This window comes from Anopheles ziemanni, chromosome 2, assembly GCF_943734765.1.
Source record: "Anopheles ziemanni chromosome 2, idAnoZiCoDA_A2_x.2, whole genome shotgun sequence".
NCBI classification, from domain to species: domain Eukaryota; kingdom Metazoa; phylum Arthropoda; class Insecta; order Diptera; family Culicidae; genus Anopheles; species Anopheles ziemanni.
The window spans coordinates 12,856,827-12,879,762 of record NC_080705.1 but is presented as its reverse complement, the minus strand read 5'-3'; the positions used below and the strand labels follow the sequence as shown (position 1 = coordinate 12,879,762).

The window sequence follows — 22,936 nt, the reverse complement described above, 5'->3', positions numbered from 1 at the left end:
ATGTCTAACGAAAAGAGCGGTCCATTTATAGCTTTTTTCTGCTCCGCCATTGTTTTGACAGTAGGTTCAGAAATTGTTCATACGGTTGCTGAAAAGTGGAAAAAGGTAGGAGAAATTGAGGAAAATGGCAAATTTATTTTTAATATTGCCAAATAGCAACAATTTTCTATATGTTTCAACCAGAAATGTTTGCAAATGGTCTATAAATTCAACACATTTTGAACTAAGTGTCAAAGTTGCCACGGTCTCTATCATTACATGTATTGACCCTCTCTTGCAGTGATCTTGACCATCGAGGATGAAATCAAAACGAACAACATGGCCGACTTTGAGCTAAATTGCTCAATATTCCGGTCGGTGGACTCACTTAGTTCCGACCAGCAGAAAACAGATTCATTTGTATTTTTCGTTTTTATTACAGATCAATTTTAAAAATTAAGTTATGGTTGAAACTACACTTTCTTTTCAGCTGGGTGCTTGATTTTATTAATGATGGACAACAATGCCAGAAGGGTTCAGTTCAAAATAATCGATTGTTACAAACAGGAAAAAACTAAATAAGGCAACACGCTTTGAACATTGGTACGTACATACATTGCTATACATTTATTCTCATTTTGCAACAACACTTTCATTTTGACTGTCACGGCACGTGGTTATATTTGGACACTTGAAGATAGATCGACCAACATATGTCCAGTGAGAGGATCATATGTTCAATATCTATGTGTTTTCCCTTAAGAATCGGTACCACCGAACCAACTATTGCCTCGAAAGAACCTATCTTGTTACCTAGCTTTCGTACACGCAATGCTTTGCAATGCCTCTTATTTTGTATCGTCGTTGGTTGCAGAATTTATCAGCGTATTTTAACACGACTCTGGCAGATTATTTCGCATGGTTCATCGTATGTGTCGTAGACGGATTGAAGAGATGTTTTCACATGGTCGTGGGTTTACATGAGCAATTCCCATACAAGAATAATATGAGCTGTTTGGCGAATTCGCTTACCCATTGGAAGGGCGCTACCGCCGGCGTTCTCCTTTAACAGTTTTGCGTTTTTCCTTCTTTTCTTCTCGAAGCTGGCGCTGCTTTTCGCGATCCTGTTTATCCTTTTCCTTCTTCATTTGACTTTCTAATTTAGCTTGCTCCCGCTTCTCCCGCGCAAGGGCTTGAACGTCAGCAAAATTTGTATTTTTCACTAGTCTTGGATCGGAGCTTGTTGCAGCACCTCCCTCTTCGTCATCATCGTCATGTTCGCTTTCCGAGAGCTATAAAAAGATCAAAATAAGGTCAAAACTAGGGACAACAAAGTACATCGGATTAAAGTATCCTACCTGACTGTATTGCGATAGTATTTGCTCCTTGATGCGCCTTTCCTCGTCGGTATATTCGCGCTCCACCTTTGTTGTTAGCTTTTGAGTTTCCAACAGTTTGGCCAGCTGTGCCTCGACGTCCAACTTCGGTTTCGATTCCAACTCAGCCTCTCGGTTGTGGCAGATCTTCCATTTGTCCAGTATTTCTTTGATGAACGGTTCCAGATCTGATTCCTGTCGTAGATGAGTGACAGCACAAACAGAGGCGCAGTCGAACAGAAATAGCCGGTTTGTTAGAACAATGTTTCACCATGTATACCTGTGCACGAGCAGTTGTTACGCATGCAAGTTGTAGAACCGTTTTCAATTGCCAAAACATTCACTAAAGCATGCATCATTGCGCTCAGATGGGCAGATCAAAACACACGTACAATGATTGCACCAAGGATGCCTTCCAGGGCTTCCATTTTTTCCTCGTTATTCTCGTCACCCTCAAGGATACCGGTGATGTAGGAACCGAATACGCCATCGTCCGCGTTTGAAGCTTTCAGCTTGGAGCTGAGCCAACTGTTGAATTCAGCCGACGCTGCCATCGTCTAGTGGATTTGTGTTGTTTGCCGTTTGATCGCAATGGTGCAAAATTTAGCAGCACGATTTTCACACAAAGTGTGAATTCGCAAATTCACACAAATGAAACACAAATTCGCAGACCTGCTGCACGAAGTTTTTCGTTCGTTCTATTGACAGTTCTGAAACCGGGTTATACTGCGGAGTTGTACTCTATAGCCGGTGTGTTTATCCCAGAAGTAAGGCAAATGTACCAGGGAAGGATAGAACACGCAAATGTAAACGGTTTGTTGACAAATTAAAGACGAGTACAGGGTGAACGTGAAGACTAAAATTATTTGAATATGATAAACATATCGAAGATTTTACATATGAAACTTGAATGAAAAATAATATCAAAAGGAACCTAAACGCTTCCAATCCATAATAGCTGTTATATTGTGTTGAATTTAGTTTTTTTAGTTGAAAATCCCATTGCATGTGGTGGAATGTGGATCTAGTTTGACAGTAACCTACTTGGTTCCGGTTTGCGGAACGGAGCGTGTGAGAACGCAACGCACGTTGTTTCGTTGTTTCGCGGAAACAGTTGCACATTAGCTCTCGTATCGGTAGAAGGTGGGAGCGCACGTTCTTCAAGGTTCGCGAGATCATTCGTCGCGCGTATAACTGCCTCGCATCCGTTGATAGCCTGGCGTGCTCGGAAGAATCGTACTAATCGCGTGTGCATTGTGATACAGCGCCGACGGCCCAACAACAACGCGGTTGAGGGGGCTTGTTGAGCATTCCAGTGCGCTTCGCTACTGCTAGTTGCCAGTGTGTCCAGTGCTTTTGATATTGTGCCCGCGTGTTGTTGAGATTGTTGTTGTTGTTGTTTTCCTGCAGCGAGTCAGTGACCATTGGCTTTTCGGGGTCGAAGCGCTGCATCGAAGCAACAGGAGTGGATTCGAAAGCTTGAGAACGGACAGGAGAAAGAAAAACCAGCGAAAAAAATATATAAATACAAGAATCGTGCGGATTGGCGGGCAGAGGAAATTGAAAAGGTTTGTTCATTTCGCTTTGTACTTGCGGTCCTCCGGGTGGGATGATTTTCTCAAGATTTGTTTTGCCGTGTTCTTTCACCGATCCACCGATTTAAATTATGCATTGTGTTTTGCCCGCGGATTGAATTGTATTGGCCTGTGTAAAGTGAAGAACAGCATGAAACAGCGATGGACAGAGAACAAAAATCAATCCTAACAAACGGTAGATTTGGTGATATCAACAACTCATTCGAACGGTGATCAGAAAATTTAAAAATTTATTTTTTAAAAGCCTAAAAAATGTGTTACCATTGTGCGACACTTTTGAGGTTTTGCAAACTTACGATCAATCTGAAATGCCCGTGTTACCACAGCTTGCTGCAATATACAACGGAAACTGCACTTTGCTCATCGTAAAACCCCAAACCTCAAAGTTACCCCACCGAGTTCCAGCGCGATCGGAAGTATGTTTTTGGTTCCAGAACGTTTGTCGGTTCCGGAGGGTGAGATCGTGAAATTTTAGCCACAACTGCTGATTGAATCCACTCCCTCTTCCCCTCGTGCATTTTTACTCTTGCGGGGGACAATCGACCTTCCTTTTTGCTTACGGTTTTTTATTTTAGTTTTACGCCACCGGAATGTTGTTTGCCTTCGCGGGAGAACTGGAACTGGCTAGAAGACGGTCTCCGATGGACACGTTGAAACCGAGACTTCATTTGCGCTAATGACTGGACCAATGACTTTTTCTCTTGCGAACAGGGGGGTAAACGATTTGCAATCTTGTTCCGAAAAAAAAGAAATGATTTAATCGGTCCAATTAATTAGATTCTGAAAAAAAACACAACAAAAAAAATTTAATCATACTGCTAATTACACTTCTAATCAACAAAGATGCTAGATCCAGAGCGAAAATGTATGCTTCATGCCACAAATGACGCAGGAAGAAGGAAAAGAATTGCGATCGTGATTCAGCTTTACTGAACACTAAACCTAAATCATCAATAATCCAAATTAACTACTCTTTTATCAGTTTGACACTTCTCAAAACAAACCCTACCAATTGGAGAATTGAATTTAATTTTAAATTTTACTATTTTAGTTATCAACCAAATAATTTCTATCTGTATATTGTATGCAACAAACATGGAAAATACAAAAGCAAACACACTGCACCGTATCGAATTGTTTCCCGGAAATGCTCAGCAACGTGTCCTTGGCGCCCATCAGGAACAATCCTGGTTGTTGCAACGACGAACAAATGTCCAACATATGGTTTGCAAATTATTTCTCTTTCGAATGAAAGCGGAGAAAGGAAGCACAACACAAAACTGGTCCTCACATATGGACGCACGTTATTACACGCATCAGATCGGTTCCTTTCGTCCGCGCAAATATAATATTCCACACGGGAACATCCTCCCCCGTGGGCTGGCAGGGGAAAAAAACAAGGCGAAAGACTGAAAAACGAGCCCCCGGAGAGGCCTACGTTTTCGCAAAGTTATCTGCCGGGCATCAGCGGAACGGCAGCAGCAGCCTACTACGTAGCACCCGCACGCGTACATTTACAGGGTCCGCAGCCATACAATGGCAAGACCCAACCGGTACAGGGATTCGTGAACGTGCTAGGGGGATTGCCTGTACCGGTAGAGGGATATCCGCGGGCATATAATTGCAAACCGCGGTGGCTGAGGGGAATCAAGCGAGCGTATTGTTGCGGTTGTCAACCGGACGCAAAATAGTAGGTATTTGGCAACCGTGCATGAGCGGTGCTGTGCACCACACATCCAAATGTGTCGCATACATAACCGTTACATATCGTGTAAAAACAATGAAAAACTAGGTTTGAATGAAATTTCGTATTTAGTATTTACGGAAAAAATATTATATCAAAAAATTAATTTGATATTTCCTTTCAACGCGTTCCATTAGTTGTTTAGCACGCCATCTAACGGTCATTTGTGCGACACATTTGAATCATGCACGGTTGCCAGATACCTACTATTTTGCGATCGGTTGACAACCGCAACAATACGCTCGCTTGATTCCCCTCAGTCACCGCGGTTTGCAATTATATGCCCGCGGATATCCCTCTACCGGTATAGGCAATCCCCCTAGCACGTTCACGAATCCCTGTACCGGTTGGGTCTTGCCATTGTATGGCTGCGGACCCTGTAATGGTCACAAAAGAAAGCGAATGCGACTTTTTGGTAGCGTACAAAGCCTACTACAGTGGGTTGGAAAAATCCCGAAGCGAAACACAGAAAAACCTTCTCCCGTAACAACAAACACCCGGAAGAAAGGAAGAGAACAAGAAGCAAAACTCTACTTCCAAATGTTGATCGGCCCCTAAAATGATGAAACCGAACCGCATAACCGGGTGAAACTGAAGCGGAGAAGAGTTGAACCAGAGATCGTTCGATCGCGAAACGCGAAAGGCGCATCATAACTGGGCCAAACGAAAAGGAAAAGAAAGTAATATACCTTCCCCGAACGGCGTGCCCCGAGCCGGTGTGCCGGTTTTGCTACATCGGAAATAAATATTTGGTACCGAAAGAGGCTTTCTTTGCCATTTCGCATTCGAAGAGGGCCATTTTTATGCACTTTATACGCGCATTGGCATCGATGTTTGGTGGTCATAAAAATGTTATAGTTTGCTCGCTGTGCTCTGCGTTAGTTTTTTCTTTCTCCGACATGTGGGGCCACAAGCTCTTAGGAACATTTTTGATCGATTGTGGTGTGCTGGTTTTCTGACCGAGCGCAATGGTCGCAAACCGGTGAAAATTGTCGAATTGGAAATTGGGCTGGCAAGGGGGAAATAACGAGACAAAACTATCCACCGACTAAGATCATCTTATCGGCGAGTTTCATCGCTGTTCCGCGTAAATTGACGCGTGCGGAGGAAAAACGTGAACGGTAACATTCCCAATCCATCACCGACGAATCGTAAACCAAAACCCGATGGGGTTTGGAATTATTTTACAATTATTCGTTCCTACCTGTATGGGTGTAAGGGAGGTGGAAGAAAGCCCCAGGCAGTCGCATTTTATTGGAGTGAAAATTATAATCTTTTATCGATTTTATTTTGTTTGACATTTATATAATCCATCCATCGAATGCCCACTAAAAGGAAACATGACAAGACTTTATAGAGTTAACTAATTGTGCTTATAATAGCCACAGACTTTTACTTATTATAAAACTCAGCTACTGATAAGTGTAAGTAGCGTGAGCACATAGCGGGCTAAAGCCTAGAGCTTTTGGTTATTATTTTTATCTTACTTTAATCTTTTCGCATATTCATTTTTTTTGGTATAAAAATAGTCTCTTATTTTAACACAGTTCAAAGAAAACAAGTAATATTTATTATAATTTGTATCTTACATTTTATTACTGGAATACTTGTTTTTTGCCCAGAAATACTAGCAACTGGTTTATAAGAATTACGAGATAGTAAGAGATGAACTTTATTAATTGAATAATCCAATTATGAAGTATCATTGAATTTCGTTTCATAAACTTATCGGTGACTAAACGCATGTTTTAAATGCAAAATTCTATTTATTTTATAACTAATCAATATTGCCTGCGAAACAGAATGGTAATCGTTTAGATAGAAGTTATCTTGCAACTTGGGTGGTATGTTTAGTAAATAATTGTTGATCATAAAACTAGCAATTCAAGATAGAAAATAGGAATTCCACAAACAAACATACTGATACATCACCGAGTGGAAGTGACTGTGTTGTGTAAATGCAGTTACTTTCTTGTAGCTTTAACGATGACCTTAACGGCTTTCCCTTGCTCAGTGTTCCTTAAAGTTGTATGTTGATCTTGTAAGGAAGCTAGCTAGAAGTCACTCCTATAGCTTCCCTATTGGAACAGTGGTTTTTGTGTTCCTGTTTGTTTACCTCAACTTCTACTTCTAGGTTCCGGGGAACCAACCAACCAGTCGGCCTACCATTTCATTCGGTTTCCTTCGTGCAGTAAGGGCTTCCCCTTATCGCTTCCAACCCGCAGGGGGAAATACTCCTCCCAGAGCGACTGCACGACATCATCGTGACGCATCACCCCGAAGGCGGAAGATATTGACCGTTTCACGGACACTTTGGGGACACGCCGTAAAGACACGTTTTTCCACCGTGCGGTAGCTTCCGATGTGCGTGCCGGAGGCCCCGTCCTGCAACTTGATGGAATTCGTAGGTCAGATTTGGGAATAGGCACACGAAAAGCCGTGTCACGCCGTGTTTGACCTTTAGACTTTCCACAGTTTCCGCCCGTTGTACTGACTGGTGGACACGGATCGGTCCTCAAACAGTGCCTACAGTGAGCCATCGTGGTACTTCCTACGGATTTGGATTCGTACGCAGTGGCCGCAATTCCGTCCGCGAGTGGCCGCGTTCCATCTTATCTTACTACTGCTGCAACCGTTTGTGTGCGTGCGTTTTTTTCTTGCCTTGTTTTCTTCCCACCAGAAGTGGGCGACCTCGTAGCACGCGACCCAACCGCGCCACGGGGATCACTTCCGGACGGCTGCTTTCGTTTCGTGGGGTGTGTCGTAACTTGCCACTTCCATCCACCCATCCATCATCTAATCGAGCCCGTGGCCTATCATTTCTGCGCGTGCCGCGTCATTTCTTAACCTACTCTGGCTCGGATTCGAGACTTCGGATGGTTCGTCTTCCCAAACGAGCGACTCGATTTAAAAAAAAAAGCGAAAGATGGATTTTTAATTTTCGGAAGAACGGGTTACCTAGTTGTGGCCAACTTTTACTCCGATAAATGCCAAACCGGGACAATAGGCAGGCAGACGAAACAATCCGCTCTGGGGCCTAGATCCGTATCGAGAAAGGAAAATAAAAGCACGATCCCAGAAGGAAAAAAAACAAAAACTGCTCGTCAAGATAAATCCTACGCCAAACTGAGTTTGAAGATTCATCGAGGAATAGTTTTTGATATCAACCCACAACCAGCGGCGCGCAGAAATTGGGGGGTTTAAATGCATTTCTTTGCTAGCGCGAACCGCCACATCATGCGGCTGGTAGATTAGAAGCTAGGATGGAATCGGAAGGGGCGGGTGGAAGTGTAACACCCCGAATGGGCTAAATTTTTCCCTATCTCGCACCTTGCGAATGGCGCACCCCCTGGAAGCGGCAAGGTCCGACCATTGTAGCGTTCCGGTGGTAGTGGTAGTCGCCGTCGTCGTAAGAAATGGTGTTTATCTTCTTTCCAGCCGCCCCGCCGTATCGTTTCCCCACCACCGACGGACGGGTGTTGTTTTTCCGATGCAAAAAAAAAACACGGGCAGTGGAAAGCGAATGGAAAGCTTGGCGTGTTGCTGACCTGTAAGGCTCGAGCGCGAGGTGGATCGAAAAGTACTTTAGCATTTTAGTACTGACCATTTTGTTAAAGTACAGGGAAAGGAAAGTCAAATTTTCATGTTATCCGATAACTTGGGTATTCATGTGAAACCTAGGGCTTATGATATGAAACTGTAAGGATAGAAGTGGGAGCATCCTTCAGAAAGTGAAATATTAAGGTTTAGATTGATTAAGTAGAATAAAGATTGACCGAAGTGAAAAAAAGAACCCGGTTGCTTGCGTATATGGATTGACCCCCTTGTTTTTAAGGTCTATGATATCAAAGCACCCTCCTTAGCAACCTGGTATTAATTTCTGAAATATATTTTCCGTTCGAAGGCAACTCTTCGACCAACCGGATGCGAATCTACGTAGGCTAGCCGTCGGCTTCGCATTTGTGCCTATTTTCTCATTTCGGTGATTTACTCAATCGTATCTCTTTTCTTTTTATTTCTTCTCCTCCGTAGTGCAAAAATCCTCCCGCAACCAGCTTTGAAGCTACATCCGAGCGTAAGACGAAGATATCGTAGCTAACTCGTAGAAGTATACCCAGCATACAACACATAAATTGGCGGAAGAAAACCGACGACCACGCGTTGCTCTTGCCGATGCGCAACCGATGCAACCGCAAGCGCATACACCACGTGTATAACCGTTGGCGGAGGATGCAAATGGATAATAAAAGCCATTAGAGCGGGCAACCCCGGAACAACGGTAAACGGCACAATCGGAAAGCTGAGGGTGTAAAGCGAAAGGCAACCAGCGGAAAGCAGAAAGGTGAACCCACGGGCGGAAACTCGGGGTCGCTGCTACTACGATTATATGGTGGAGAAATGAACCGTGGCCAGCGTGTACCGGCTCGGATGATGGGCGGCGGATCTGCACTGGCAAAACTGTACCCAGAAAATGACGGTTAAGTAATCTCGCCGTCTTAAGCAGGAAAAATTGTCCGCTTCCTTAACGCTTCGGAAGAAATTCGGAAGCGAAAGAAAAACAATCAACGGTAGAAGAGTGATCGCGCAGCGGTGGCGCGCCACAGGTTCAGCGAAGTACGAATACCAAGCAAGAAAAGGGTATATAGTTGCTGTTTGAAAACGCAAAGTACTGTTCGGGAACGAGCGAAAGCATCATCTTATCGTGTTTCTCTATTCTCGAATGTAAATTGCCTTCAAACCTGCTCACCGTTGATCGGTGAGGACGGAAAAGGGAATTAAAACTAGCGACCCTAGAGCGAGGGTACTCGTCGTTCGACAGATCGTAATTTTCCACCCGGGAGGGTCGTTATCGAATGTTCTTAGCGTACAGATGACTGACCGTCTGCTGGCTTTCGAGCAAGTTCTCAAGCACCCCGTTAGCTAAAGTGTTAGTGAAGTGCGAGCTGAGTCGAGTGGAAGTGGAAGAGAGTAGAAACCCGTCCGGCAAAGCCCTTAGGGTGTGATTTAAGATTTTGTTGGTTTCCGTAAAAGGGGAAAACAGAAATCAAGTGTTTTTCGGGCGAGGTGTCCCGTCGATCGTGCAGACGGGTTCCTTTGATTGGGCGAAGGGCAGGAAAATTAAAATAAGCAGCTAACGAAATAACGAAGGGAAGATAAAGGAGGGAAGAAAACAAGGCGTTCGAGAGGAAAGTGCATAATTCTACGTCTCGTTAAGGCTCCGGACGACCCGTCGTTAGATCGGTGTTGGTGGTTGTTTTCGGGAAAAGAAGGAAGTGATCGGTAGTGTGGCGCAGGAAAAGTTCTCCCGGAGTCGCATTCCCAGGAACGCAAGGAAGGAGGTGGTGCGTGCGAACGAAGAAGCGTGTGAAGCCCCGGCACATTTCGCAGGCAGCCGCAGGACGAAAATCCGTTCAAGGTGTCGCTCAACGGGAAAATGCGGGTCACGTCGGAATCGAATTCCGGCCCGCCAAGCCGTACGCCATCCATCATGGACAGCCCGACGCTGGCGCGCGTCGAGCGGGCCCGCCTGCGCCAGGAAGCGGACGGCAATCACGGCGGATCGCGGGCGGGTTCGGCGGCGAGCGGAGGTGGCGGCCAGCGTGAGGACAGTCTAGAGCGCTGTCTGCTCGATCCCAAGGTAAGTGCCGCAGAAGGACCAAACCACCAACCAGGACGACGATGACGACGACGACGACGACGACGATGATGAAGCCAAAGGCGATGGTGTGAAGGCCTTCTCCAATTTAGGAGAAGGATTTACTTGTCAGGCCAAACTTTCGCCGGCATCGTTTTGTTTATTTATTCCGCTTATATCCATTTATTCCGGTGGCATCCACCGAGTGGTGAGGCGCGGCGTTGGAGCAGAACATGGGAAATAACTGAGATAAATATCGTGCGCACCGAGCCACAAGAACGAGCCTGCGAAGTCGCGTCATTCAAAGCCGAGTCTCCGCTCCTTCGTAGGTTTTGCTCCTCACTTCATCCCAATCAGGTCCGAAACATGTGGGAAGTGAGGAGTAGTTCCATTATTTTTTCATTCCTCGCTTGTGCGACGTTCAACCGACGCAAGGTTTTGATATGCTGCCACCGTGCAAATTGCCACGGGGTGGGTGGTGGCGGGGGTTTGCCGCGTGCCAACGTAAACTGTCGCTGCAATCCCCGTTTACCCCAAAGTGGACGGGAAGGAGCAATCATGTGACCCTAAACGATTGCGTGAGTTATTTGCTTTTGCTCCGAAAGCCGTCCGCTTGTTGGACGGAGACGGTTCAGAGTGACAGTTCATTTTTAAACGCATCAAATTTATATTATGAACTCCCACAAAACATAACAATAATATTTTTCCAAAATAAAAAAGTAGAAACATTAATTGTACTTTATTTTCGTGCTTTTCGAAAACGATGAAACGTTTAGGTTTTTCGTTCGATGTCAAGCATTGGGAAACGTATTTGTGAAAAGATCGGAAATTCGATAGATGTAGCAAACCTGGTTTAGGTTCTTTTTTATGTTTTATATAATTTATTTTCTGTGTTTGCAGCACTTAAATTAAACTCACATCTGCCAAAGTGAATTATTTACCAAATACAATTTGTTGTAGAACTTTATAATGTTCACACTGTATTTCATTTTTCCAATTGAACAGTTTAAACAAGTTTGTCCTGAAGGTCGTGGTTTTCCTTTTTACTTTGCCTGATTCAGAAAACTTCCTTCTTGTGTTCAATTCATCAAACAATCCGATTGATGTTGTGGAATGTCGAATTTCATTGATGATTATTTATTTCCGATAATTCTAGCGGAAACAACTTTCGACAACGACTCGCTTCACAGCTCTTCCAATTCGGATGTGGTTTAATCACATCCGGAACGATCACCCGCCTTCCACGCTTGTTTAATAGCTTGTTGATGTCAACCGACGCGGTCTTGGTGTTTCGTCCCATTGGTTCACTGACAGCTGCATTCCACGAAGACATTTCCGTTCGCGATCGACCAATCCGTTGACCTCCCTCGGATCGGTCAAATGGGTCACTTCCTATCGGCGACGACGGCTTTATTATCAGCTGGTCAGGAAGCGAGCGTCGACGGCATTTTAACGGAGGCGGTGTAACAAAACCTCTGACACGTTAATCATCGGTCTCTCATCGCGGTTTGGATAAGCAAAAACAACACCAATTGCTCTGGTGATTCTTACGTCAACCGGGCCCGGTAATGACCGTGTTGTGGAATGTTTCTGTTCCAAATGGTGTTCATTTCGATGTTTTTTTTTCAAAACAATCTTCCACCCAAGTGTCGTTATCGCACTCCTTAAAATCGTCTTCTTTGGTTAAAGACAGACACTATCTTTCTTTTTGTCCTACCTTGCAAAGCCGCACCCAACCCCGCCGATTGACCCTGGCCCATTAAACAAAAAGTGAAGTGCAGCACTCACGGGTGGGTAAATGATGATCATGATGGCCGGGAGAGAGCGGGGGGATGGTATGAGCAGAAAATCGCGATTTCCGCTCCGGGGAATCGGACCTGCTTGGGGTGATGATGGTCGGTCGGTGACGGGAAACGCTTTGACTCACACACGCCGAGTGACATTACCTTCCACGAATCGTGATTGCAGCACGGGGGATGATTTTTTCTTTTATTTCGTCTGGCATTGTGACGAACGCCGGCGTCAGGGTCATCGTAAAACCAATGGTCGGGCGAGCTATTGCCGTGATAAATTTCGTCCAAAAAGGCTGACACACAGCAGAGAGAATTGTTTACGTTCGAGGTAATAATACGATAAGCCATGGATGCTTCTTTTTAAAACCCCCATGCTAGGATCTAGTTCAGCATATTTTTCGTAACTTAAAAATCACTTTCAAAAGACGTTTGAATCTCTCATACCGCACACCATGTTAACACGCGATGATTAAAATAACAAACTTCCAATGATGCGTGACGGCATTAAAATGGAGGGAGGCAAAAAAAAAACATTGAAATGCACACAGCCAAAAACCAATAAAGAAAAAGCACACAGGAAATGGCAAAGAGCATCGACGGAGCCGAGAAGTCATCGCATTCACACAAGAGCTTCTTCGTCAGCATTCGGTATCGCAAATGTTTGCGATCTGACCTCGTCTGGTGCGAAGATGACGCACCGGCCGTATGTTACGCCGGCCCGTAGTGAAAGGGAATCGGATCGCTCTGCGCCAGGAACGCAGGCTTGAAGTGTCGACTTAAGCTTGCTAATTGCTGCACGGTGGTTTGTTGCCGTGTCTCTTGGTGGCGCTGCGGAACTGGCCTCGGCCGGTGAATCTTTGGCTGAGGCTGTGAATGGTTCAAAAGGGGGTCGGGGGTGTTGCTCACTGTACCAACAACAAGAAGCAACTGACAAACGTGGACATGGCGTGGTGACTTTCGAACGCAAGTGTAGGGGAAAACATAGGAAACAGCAATAAATGAAAACATTAAATCGAAAACTGCAAACAAAACATGGCAAATGCACGCAGGATGATATCGGGAAACTAATTGGTTTGTGTTTTAATTTTTGCTGGCGGGAAAGTTAGCTGTACCGACGACCACCGGGATGTTTGTTTTCTTCGTGCCTTGATGTGGTCAGTTGGTAGAAAGTGAGTGAGTTGCTTGTGTTTTCAACTGTTGTTTTGTCTGTGCATAGTTTAAAATCCATATCGTAAAACTGGAGCAAGTATGCTCATTGAGGCTAATGTCAGAGTTAGATTTCCAGTTTGTCTTTTCTTTACAGCAAACTTTTGCTAGAAAAGATTCTTAAACATTTACAATCAATTTACAACGTTCGTGTTCAGAAGATTTTTGTAGACATTTTTACTTCACATGAATCGAAAGGTAAAGTTCTCCCAAATAGAGGAAGCTCCTTTTGACCTTGATTGAGTTTCGAACATCCATCGAAAATGGCGCCACAACACACGGCCCCAAAAAACATTGTAATCTCATTATTATTACCACAAGCTGCTGTTGTGCTCCGTGTTGTTAAACAAGTGTTCGCCCACTTTGTGAATCATAGATGAAAGGAATGTTGTCATCCATTTTATCGTCTTCCGATTGCAAGCGATAAGATAAGATCATCCGCAAAGGCAATTAGCCAAACCTGCATCGGTATGTCCGGTTTCGCTTGCTGATCCTAACCTCTACGAAAGGGGTGTTTCGTTGCTCGGTTGTGTTTAATCTAAGCCGCTTGATGATTAAGCCGCCGCTAGATGCGGCTATCTCGGTTGCTTAATTAATCGTTCGGGTGCCCTAATGTCTTACATCAGACCCCAATGCAGGCCGATAAGTTGAGCACATTCGCCCATTAAAATATTTGACTCTTCCCCCCTTCCGTTACGGGTCTGGAGCGTCCGGAGGGTGAATGTTTGCTTGGAAAAAGATTTGTGGCTTGCAGTGCAAACAAACGCTCGTGACTGCTATTCGTCCGGGGCATTGTGCAATGGCGGGTGGTGTCGGCGATCAAATTCAGGCCAGCGATCGCTGTGAAATGTAGCTTTGCCCATACGCCACCATAAACTAGCGTGCTCTAGATACTGGAAAATCAACAAACATCGCATTTGCACCGCAAAGCCGTATGCAGCGTTTGCCGCCGTTCCGCCGCGTGGCCGTTACCGATGTTTCCCTGCAACTGCACTCCGACCGACATTGGAGTGGTCAAGGATCGGCGATCTTGAATTAATCACGGCACTGATCGTGCCCGTGTGAGTTGGTTGCCGGTTTTGGGCATTCGTGCGCGAAGCCATGCGATGCGGAGACGATCCAACAGTTACTTTATACTTAAACTGGGTTTGATGCCAAAATGAAAAGAGAAAAAATGCTTGCATTAATTCTAAGAATCAACTTTACGCCGGAACTCCTCCGACAAACAGGCAGAAAATCACACACACACACGCCGTACATTTGTCGATCTCTGGGACCTTCGGCCGATCTTCGATGTCGGTTATCGTGTGCCCAGTCGATTGCACAATTAAACTGTTGTACGCTTATTTGCGCCAGACACGAAGCAGATGGAGTTGAGAGTAGGAAGTGCTGATGCGATGCGTTCGAATGCTGCTGCTGTGCGCACCTATAATGACGGAAGTCGCTCCTACACCCGACAAGGTGCAGCGTTAGCGTCTCGACGGAGTACGTCCGGAAGTTGTGACACGGTCAGCCCAAACAGCACAACACGACCAAAAGTGGAAACAGCATGGCATTCAAAGTGTATTGCTTGGTAGGTTGGTGGAAATCGGTAGGAAATCTTAATAAGTAAGATGCGTGCGGCACGACACTATTTTATGATTATTCTATAATTTCCACACACTCCAACTATAGCTGATAGACAAAGCGTATAAACAACAAATATGTCAACCTTGTATCATTAGTTGCATAGCTCTCTAACGGTTGCAATTGGTTGAAATTAGTCTGAAATATCTACTGCATGCTAAAGTTAGACTTCTTTTCCAAATTTGTGTATTTCGAACCTATTAAGTGGAAGTGTACGAATGAATTTGAGTATATACAATTAAAAAAGGTCCTAGAAATCAGTCTATTTCTTTTATCACTGACAATTTAGCAGTCATAAACATCATGGAAGAAGTTATTTACTGATAAGTTCTATATCGATCGTTTGATAAAATGAAATGAGAGCTCTAGTAAATTTGTACAGTGTTTCTGTAACTAGTTGGAAAATTTTAATTACAGTTCACACCAATTCTACGTTATGTTCATATGCTTTTAATAAATATAGAAATAATGTTGGATGGCACAAAATCGCTATGGACTATTCTTACCACGTTATTGATCATTTCTCTGCTGTATTTGTTTCAAATGGTATAATTTCGCACCTGGCAGTTTTCCAACTCCTGGAAAATCCATACCTAAAAGCCGCTCCGGAGATTGGAAAAGGCTATATTTAGCTGCCGTCAATTTGGCATCGGCAGCGTGCTACAATAATCGTTCCACAATCGTTCCGATGCCACCGATTGCCGAAGAGGAATTTCCTCAACCCGGCGCTTGCCTTTTTGCCCAACTGCATAATTGTGAGTCGCACGTGAGTTGGCAGCAGTTGCATTCTACATCGTTGCACTCTCATTGGCCCACGAGAATTAATCATACGATCAGCTTTCCATTCGCACCGGCCGACGTCAACATTAACACAACCGGCCGGTGGGAAAACCAGTGGCGTGCGCATTTTCCGTTCGCGATCGCGCTGTGGCCGCACGAATCTGATTTGATTTGGCCACACAAGCTTCGGCTGCATGTGAAAGCGACGTGAAACAAGCTCGAATGCTAATCAGCGTTGATCAATGATGGTGTATATGAGCTACCGTCAAACATTCCGCCATCTTTCGGGAGAGAGAAAGAGAGAAGGGGGTTCGATTTCGTTGATTTTTAAACATTGTTTCACGATGTTATTTTTCCACCCGGTGCAGTTTTCCGGGGACCGACTTTTGATTTGATGGTGGTCGTTTTTCGTGATGAGCCAAATCAGCGTCATGTCCTCGCGTTGGTTGCGTGACCATTATCCAACCAACAGTCGCTTCCACCCGTCGCTGGCCCTGCCGTCCCTGCGTGTCCTCCAAACGCACCATTTCACCACCCACTACCGCCGGTCGGCCGAATTCCGAGGGAAAGCCATGAAAAGTGCGTCGAAAGTGATAAAAATGATTAATTATGCTGTCGTATATTTTTTTTATTGAATCTAATTTTATTATTATCCACTCCGTCCGTCGTCGTTCACCCGCGAGGGGTGGTTGACCGCAGAGGAAAAAGAGATAGAGAGAGAGAGAGGGAGAAAAAAACGAGTACTCCATTGCCGCCACCGAAAGTCCTTCGGGACGTCCCGGAAGAACCCCACCACCATGTTTTCCCTTGTTTTCACGAGCTTCCCGTGCCTGTTCGACGCAGTTTGGCCGCCTCCGGTGCTGGGGGGGTGGGGAGAGTTTTGTGGCGGGAAAGCTTTGATCTTACCCCGGGTACTTTATTATCACTTCTACTGATGGGTCACCCACTGCCGTCCATCGCTGCGGGCGGACGGTACACATTTCTTGGCCTTCCCTGTCCCGTCCACCATTTGGTCGAGGTTTTGGTTTTTCTCGTTGGTTTTCTTCCTCGCCTCTTCGTTTGTATAGACCACCCCCCGCGAGGTATAAAGGGCGAATCCTCGGGCCAGCGATGGGGCTATAAAACTGGATTTATAGCATTAAAATTACATCCACTGTGTGTGTGTGTGTGTGTATTCCTCCCGCTGCAGACTGCCGGAGGAGGTTGGTGGCGGTGGCGCTTGGACGGAGTGGGTCATCGCGTTTACAAGCGAAAATAAAAGAATACTCCTCCCGAGCGCGAGGCCTCGTGGAAGCTTATGAGCCGAGCCTTCCCTTTCGCGCGACCCGAGGGGAAGGGGGGAGGGAAAATGGGAAGAAGAATGGCCTCATCTAGTTGGAAATTGGCAGGAAAATAAAAATTCAAGAATCCATCCATTCTCCTCCGTCCCTTCAGCTTCTTTCTGGACGACGGTTCGGGGTTCATGTCTACCGCTCGGGGGAAAAGGCTGCAATATCTGCCGTCGGAAAAGCCTCCACTCGTGTGACACATAGACGACGACGACGAGGACAGCAGGGTGTGTTTGTCGCGTGTTGTTGCCGCAGCCGCACCGCCGCCTCTTTCCCCAGCATCCACGGGTTCGGATGATGAATGCTCTGCCCGTTAAAGATGACGACGCGATAAAGGATAATAGCGTAGCGCAACATTGTGCGTGCGTTAGACCTCTCTCAACCCCCCCCCCAATCCCCGCACCGTTTTGCGGGAAACTGGAAACTGTTGCCAGGAATTTTCCGCAAGCCAACCTTAGCGGGGGGGGATCGAGGGTGGGCCGGGATGATCCGTTTTCTTAACAGCCCTTCCTGGACCGGGACCATTGTACGGTACGGCTGTTTGAAGTATGTTTATCATCGCTCGCCCGGCTGACATCATGTCGCCAGTGTTAATAGAGCAATTGTCTATGGCTTTTCTTGGGTGGAAGAATAAACGGGAGAAGGACCCTTAGGACCTAAAGGAAAAAAAAACGAACTTAAGAAAACGGGTGGGTGGACTCGTGTTCAATGTTGGATCCTTGTTGTCGGAAAAAGTACAACCACATTTTTAACCAGCTGAAAATTCTTCCTTTGAGTTATGTTTATGACTCAAAGGAAGAATTTTTAGCTTCATTTGATCGTAAAGAGTACAAGAGAGTGACTATTTATAAGACATCAAATCGCGACAAAGCTTTATGAGTTGACATAAGGGAGGGAAAACGATGAGTTGACAAGGTAAACGATTTGTATTTATTTTAAATGGACGTAAACATCCCCGGCCTTATCATCAAATATGAAAACCAACTACTCAAAGTTTGTTGGATTTTATTTAATCCACATTGTTTACAGTTTATTGTGTTTTACAAATTGAAAACAGACTTTCGATTTATCAGTACTTAAACTATGAATAATACAGAAAGACGCAATTTTATGTTTTCTTACTTCAGTTTGATTTATAGAAAATTGTATTCATTGGTTTTTAGATCGTTACTTTTCAAAAACTCTTATTGATTGTTAACTACTCAAAATTATTTATTATTAGAATGGCTCCGATGTAGGTTGCAAGTGTTTTTAAAATTATTTTTCCAACAATTTACTCTTGTGGGTAAATAAATTAATAAAATTAGGCCCAATCATGTATGACCCGTTGCAGGAAATCACGTTGATCAACCGATTTTTCCTACGATGGTATTTTACGGATAAATGTCTGTCGTCTTTAAGGCTTTTCAATAATTCATCGCCGCGTCTAGGAAGGGAAGTAAAGTGTGGCGAAGGTTAATCCTCGAGAGATAGAAATCTTCTCATTACTATTCGTTTACTCTACCATACGTCGGTGGATTATTTCGTTAGCCTGGTAAAACCACAATTTCCGCCTGGTTCCAAACATTTCTGGTGCTGCCTGAAACAGACCACACAAACGCGGATATACCGTAGGGTTGACTATCGTCGAGAGATGTAGTTATCATTTAACCCTTACGTCAACGGTTTAGCAGAACGTGAAGCTTTTTAATATTTCCTATCGCTGGCAGCGCGGTTCTCGCTTGGCGCGTTTCTCGTTTTGGTTCGTGCCGAAAGACTTCTTTGAAATGAGGTAAAGGAAAAAAAAACAACCAGAACGCGCCTCTTCAAACCAGAAGCCCGGCAAGAGTTGCGTACGTTTATTCGTCCTCCAACGCAGCGGCGTTTCTTGTGCTGCATGGCGAGCGATTGAGGAAGACCGATTTCTGAGAGGGTTATGGTTTTACCTTATTTAGTCTTTAGTACGCCCAACGATCCACCGAAACCGTCGCACCATACCACACATACTTTGCTGTTTATGATTTGCTCATCATCCACCAAACGACCGAACGGCGACGCCGCCGATGACGATGTGGTAATAATTCAATTAAAACTGTCATAAAATGTGTCCGGGAGTTGGGAGTTCTAGTGTTCGGAGGGTGCCCGGTACGGAACAGAAGTGTCACCAGTGTCGCTGCCGTTGGCCATTTGTCGGGTTTTGATGTGTAACCGCGGAACGAACGGTCTCTGCTGAACCGCCAACCGAAGAAGATAAAGCACCGGGCATAGCGAAGCGTGTCAGTCAATTAATATTCAATCAATTTCCTAGCGACCCGCTGATGAACGACGCGTTGGGGCTTTATGCGTTAAGCGGGCGGGCGGCCATCTTATATGCTGTCATCTGAAAGCCGATTCTCGAATTGGTCAACTCGGGGTGAGGTCAGCCTGCTGGTTGCGTCGTTGGTGCTTTTCATTGTGCAGTCGTTGAGTCAACCACCCGGTGCATTCCGTGACTAATATCATCCCCATCGACGCTGATCCGTGCACTCACCTTGCCGAGTGACTAACGCTTTTGGCGGCACATTGGCGGCTTTTAGAGGTTCATCATCACCTTCTCCGATGCACGCGAGAATGGCGTCACTGTGTGTGTGCCCCTTAACGAACCCCGGTAACAATTATCATGCCATTGCGCATTCTGGATGCACAACGATGCATCTCACGCCCCGTGTGCCTCCACTCTTCATCAGACAAGGGGACGACGACGTGTAAATTGTGCACAATGGCGATGCCGTCTAGTCTGAGTTCCTCTAGAGGACATTACTATTCATTTGCTTAATATTATTCCACATTGCGGAAGTCTACGGCTTATAATTCGTTCCATTGTGCACTTAACTATTTTGAGCTGCCTTCCCTACGGGCGAATATGTTTTAACTACTTAATTACGATCATTTGATATCTGATGTCGATAAGAAATATAAGTTCTGGAAGACTGAACTTAAAAAAAATCCCCATATGGTTGTCATCGGTTCAGTCTGGTGGAAAACGGGGTGCGCCAAAGTGCCTCCCAATAACGGGTGGACCGTTCGACAATATTCTAATTAGATTTCGTTTATTAGCATAGATTACTTGGAGTTAATTAATTTCATAGCTTCAGCGTTGGGTCTGCTGCACGTCAAGCAAAAAAAAGGGAAATCCCATCGATCCCAATCCCTCGAGCTCTCCGCGCCGACTCCGGATGCCGGGCGGAAGTCGTTGTGTTACGAAATTAATAGATCGGATGCGGCTACCCCGTACCCACTCTCACCAGCGCTCACTGTGGTTCGCAAATAATATTCACATTTGCGGTCATGGTTTTGCATGGATGTGCCTGTGCGGTGGTGGTGGAGGGGGCTGTCGTTGTGCGTACGTTGATTGAAGTAGCACGCCGTAGCCGGCGGACACGTTTTCCCTCCGGGGAGTAGCACGCATTAGCACTTGCCGCTACCAGCAACAGCAGAATCAGCAGCAATGGTAGCGGTTGAAGCCCATTAGCTTTAATTTGGCGCGTAAACGCATTCACTCTGGTTCCTCCCCTTTTGGGGGGAGGGTCGAATAGAAGGACGAACGTCGGGGTACGAAATGATGGAGAGAATGAAGAGGAATTTGTCCTCGACCCCAGGGCACGTGGTCGAAGTGTACTACGTTCGGGGAGGAAATTCTCCAGGAAAAGTTACACGGAGTGCTCCCCAACCCGGAGCGTCGCCGCATGGAGGAAAAGGGACGACGCCAGGACGACGCACAATTTATACTCCATTTTCTTGCGACAACACCGTAACCAGTCCCTCGTTAAAGGGTTGCTCTGTGTGTGTGTGTGTGTTTGTAGAGCCGGGTGGGTCTTAAATTTTCCCTGGTAAATTATGAAAACTCCATTCCATAACTCTGCCGGTATCTGGTATTTCCTGAGGTTTACGTATGGCAAAAGTAAAAACCCTCGGAAACATCTGGGTCAAATAAGACCGGTTCGTTGTACGCACCAAGGGTGGTACAATTAAGCTATTTTGTTGGCATGTGCCAATTGTTGCTCGCTGCCATGTTTACGTTCTAGTGCTGCGTTTTTCATTAGGTCTCGATGGTGAAGTGACATTTAAATTGAAATTCTTTGCCACAATATTTCATGCATGATGTCATGCTATAATTGATAGATATTGTTGGCATGTCGTAATTAACGCTTTTTATCATATTAATCATGATCAGAATACTAGAACTAACTTCTGTGTGCCGAGGAATTTGGCATAAGAACTCCAAATTGCGTCGTGTCTGAAATGTTTTAAGTACCACCAGAAGTGTTACCTTTCAACAAGATTAAACTACCCAAGTTTAAGCCGCAATTGTCTTCATGCCCATTATGCGAACAACGACTTGTGCATTAACAGCACAACACTTACGTTGAAATAATCGCTATCGCATTAAGTAATTCTTTTGATTTATATCCATAACAGACAATCATCTAACCATCATTCATTCACTTCAAATGCATTCCATCTTCAGCGGCACGGCAAGGTACAAATTATCTACCGCAAATGATCACTTCGTAAAAGGCACTCGAAGCTACAAGGAGAGAACACTCGGCACTCGGTATCCGACTCGTAGGTAAACTATATTGAATCGTTGCGTGAAGTTCTCCTTTAGTCTCCCCTTTTGGCGCAGTACGTCCATCCATCCACGGCAATCCCGGGTAGAGATCTCTAGGTGACTCCCTCGGTAGTTGTACCTCGGACAGACATGGACTTTATGGGTAACACTTTTCCCAAACCCGAAGCTGCCAACGACGCCGTGTGCCACTTATGGACTAATTGCACGGCGGTAATGGACCGGTGTGTATGATCTGTCTGCTAGACACTCTCCATTTGGTCGCAATGCTGTAGCACTTCCGCAGCAGAACGATTCTAAGGAGGTGCCGTTTGAATGGTCCATCAAACCGGTGATGCTACGACGACGGTATCGTCCATGGCGACTTTGTGTAGGACGAACCTGTGAACCGAGAACCGGCCATTTGCATTTCAAATCATCCCCAACCGATACAGGTGGCGAGATAAGTTTTTTGCCTTTCATTCACCGGCTGGAAGTAGCTTCCGGCAGATGGCTGACGGACTTCCAGAGAAGTGCTTTGTGGGGTGGTAGATGGAGCAGGGATGGAGCATTCGTTTAGACCTCCCGCCTGGAGGGCATAATCGATTTCGATTTGGTGTAACATTGCTCCCGTATGTTGTAAAGTAACACCTTGTGGAAAGTGTTCTCGCTCACTCTTCTCGTAGAGGAATTTCGCACCCGAAACGAACCATCCCTTTCCGGTGAACCACCCATGCATCCCCATCTGCCACACCTTCGTGGTACCGGAAACAATAGCCAGTCCATTCTGCCTAAGGCGATCCTCCCCAAAATACAACAAACCACAACATCCAACCAAAGTCGCCGATCTGGAACGCTACCCGAGGAGCTGCTAAATGTCAAGGCTTTACGACCGCACAATCCCTGGTGCTGCTCTCTGCGGCGCTGGTCGTGGGTGAAGGAGGCGTAAAGAGGCCACCTATGGAGGAGGGGGTGATAAACCCGCCCAAATTCTGCCACATTCGAGCCGCCTCTCCCGAGTTTAATAACATAATTAGCACTTGTGGCCCCGAAAACGATGGGCGGTTTGGGGCGCATCTAATGGTTCGTCGCGCTTGTTAGCTCGGGTGCGTAGTAGTAGTTGGAGAGGTGCGAAGGTGCCTGGAGTACATTCTTTCCAGCCAGCTCCAGAGACTGGGGATGGGTGTGTGAATGGTCGTCGTCGTCGTTTACGACGGTGGTGTCGATCCGGTACCACCACCTGGGCATGGCGTGGGACGGGCTCACTATTCAGTGGCTCAGGCTTCGGAAGAGAAACTATTCCACAA

The 22,936-nt window shown here is 45.6% G+C and overlaps 2 protein-coding genes across 3 annotated transcripts in view; one reads left to right on the top strand and one right to left on the bottom strand.

The window, feature by feature from the left end:
* Positions 1–674: 674 nt before the first annotated feature.
* Positions 675–1,973, bottom strand: LOC131280969 (coiled-coil domain-containing protein 43). Of its 2 annotated transcripts, none has more exons than XM_058310218.1 (3): positions 1,748–1,973; positions 1,308–1,550; positions 675–1,271 (listed from the first exon to the last, which is right to left on the bottom strand). In XM_058310218.1, the coding sequence occupies exons 1-3, from the start codon at positions 1,907–1,909 to the stop codon at positions 1,026–1,028; spliced, it is 651 nt and encodes a 216-aa protein (XP_058166201.1). In that variant the 5' UTR covers positions 1,910–1,973; the 3' UTR covers positions 675–1,025. The 2 variants fall into 2 exon arrangements, with proteins under 2 accessions (XP_058166201.1, XP_058166202.1); XM_058310219.1 differs by having other exon boundaries at positions 1,338–1,550.
* Positions 1,974–9,995: 8,022 nt separating this feature from the next.
* LOC131286349 (uncharacterized membrane protein DDB_G0293934) overlaps positions 9,996–22,936 on the top strand; it is a 99,105-nt gene continuing 86,164 nt past the window's right edge. Inside the window, exon 1 of the mRNA XM_058315294.1 lies at positions 9,996–10,332. Coding sequence (XP_058171277.1) covers positions 10,129–10,332 — 204 coding nt within the window. The 5' untranslated portion in view covers positions 9,996–10,128. The remainder of the gene's footprint in view (positions 10,333–22,936) is intronic.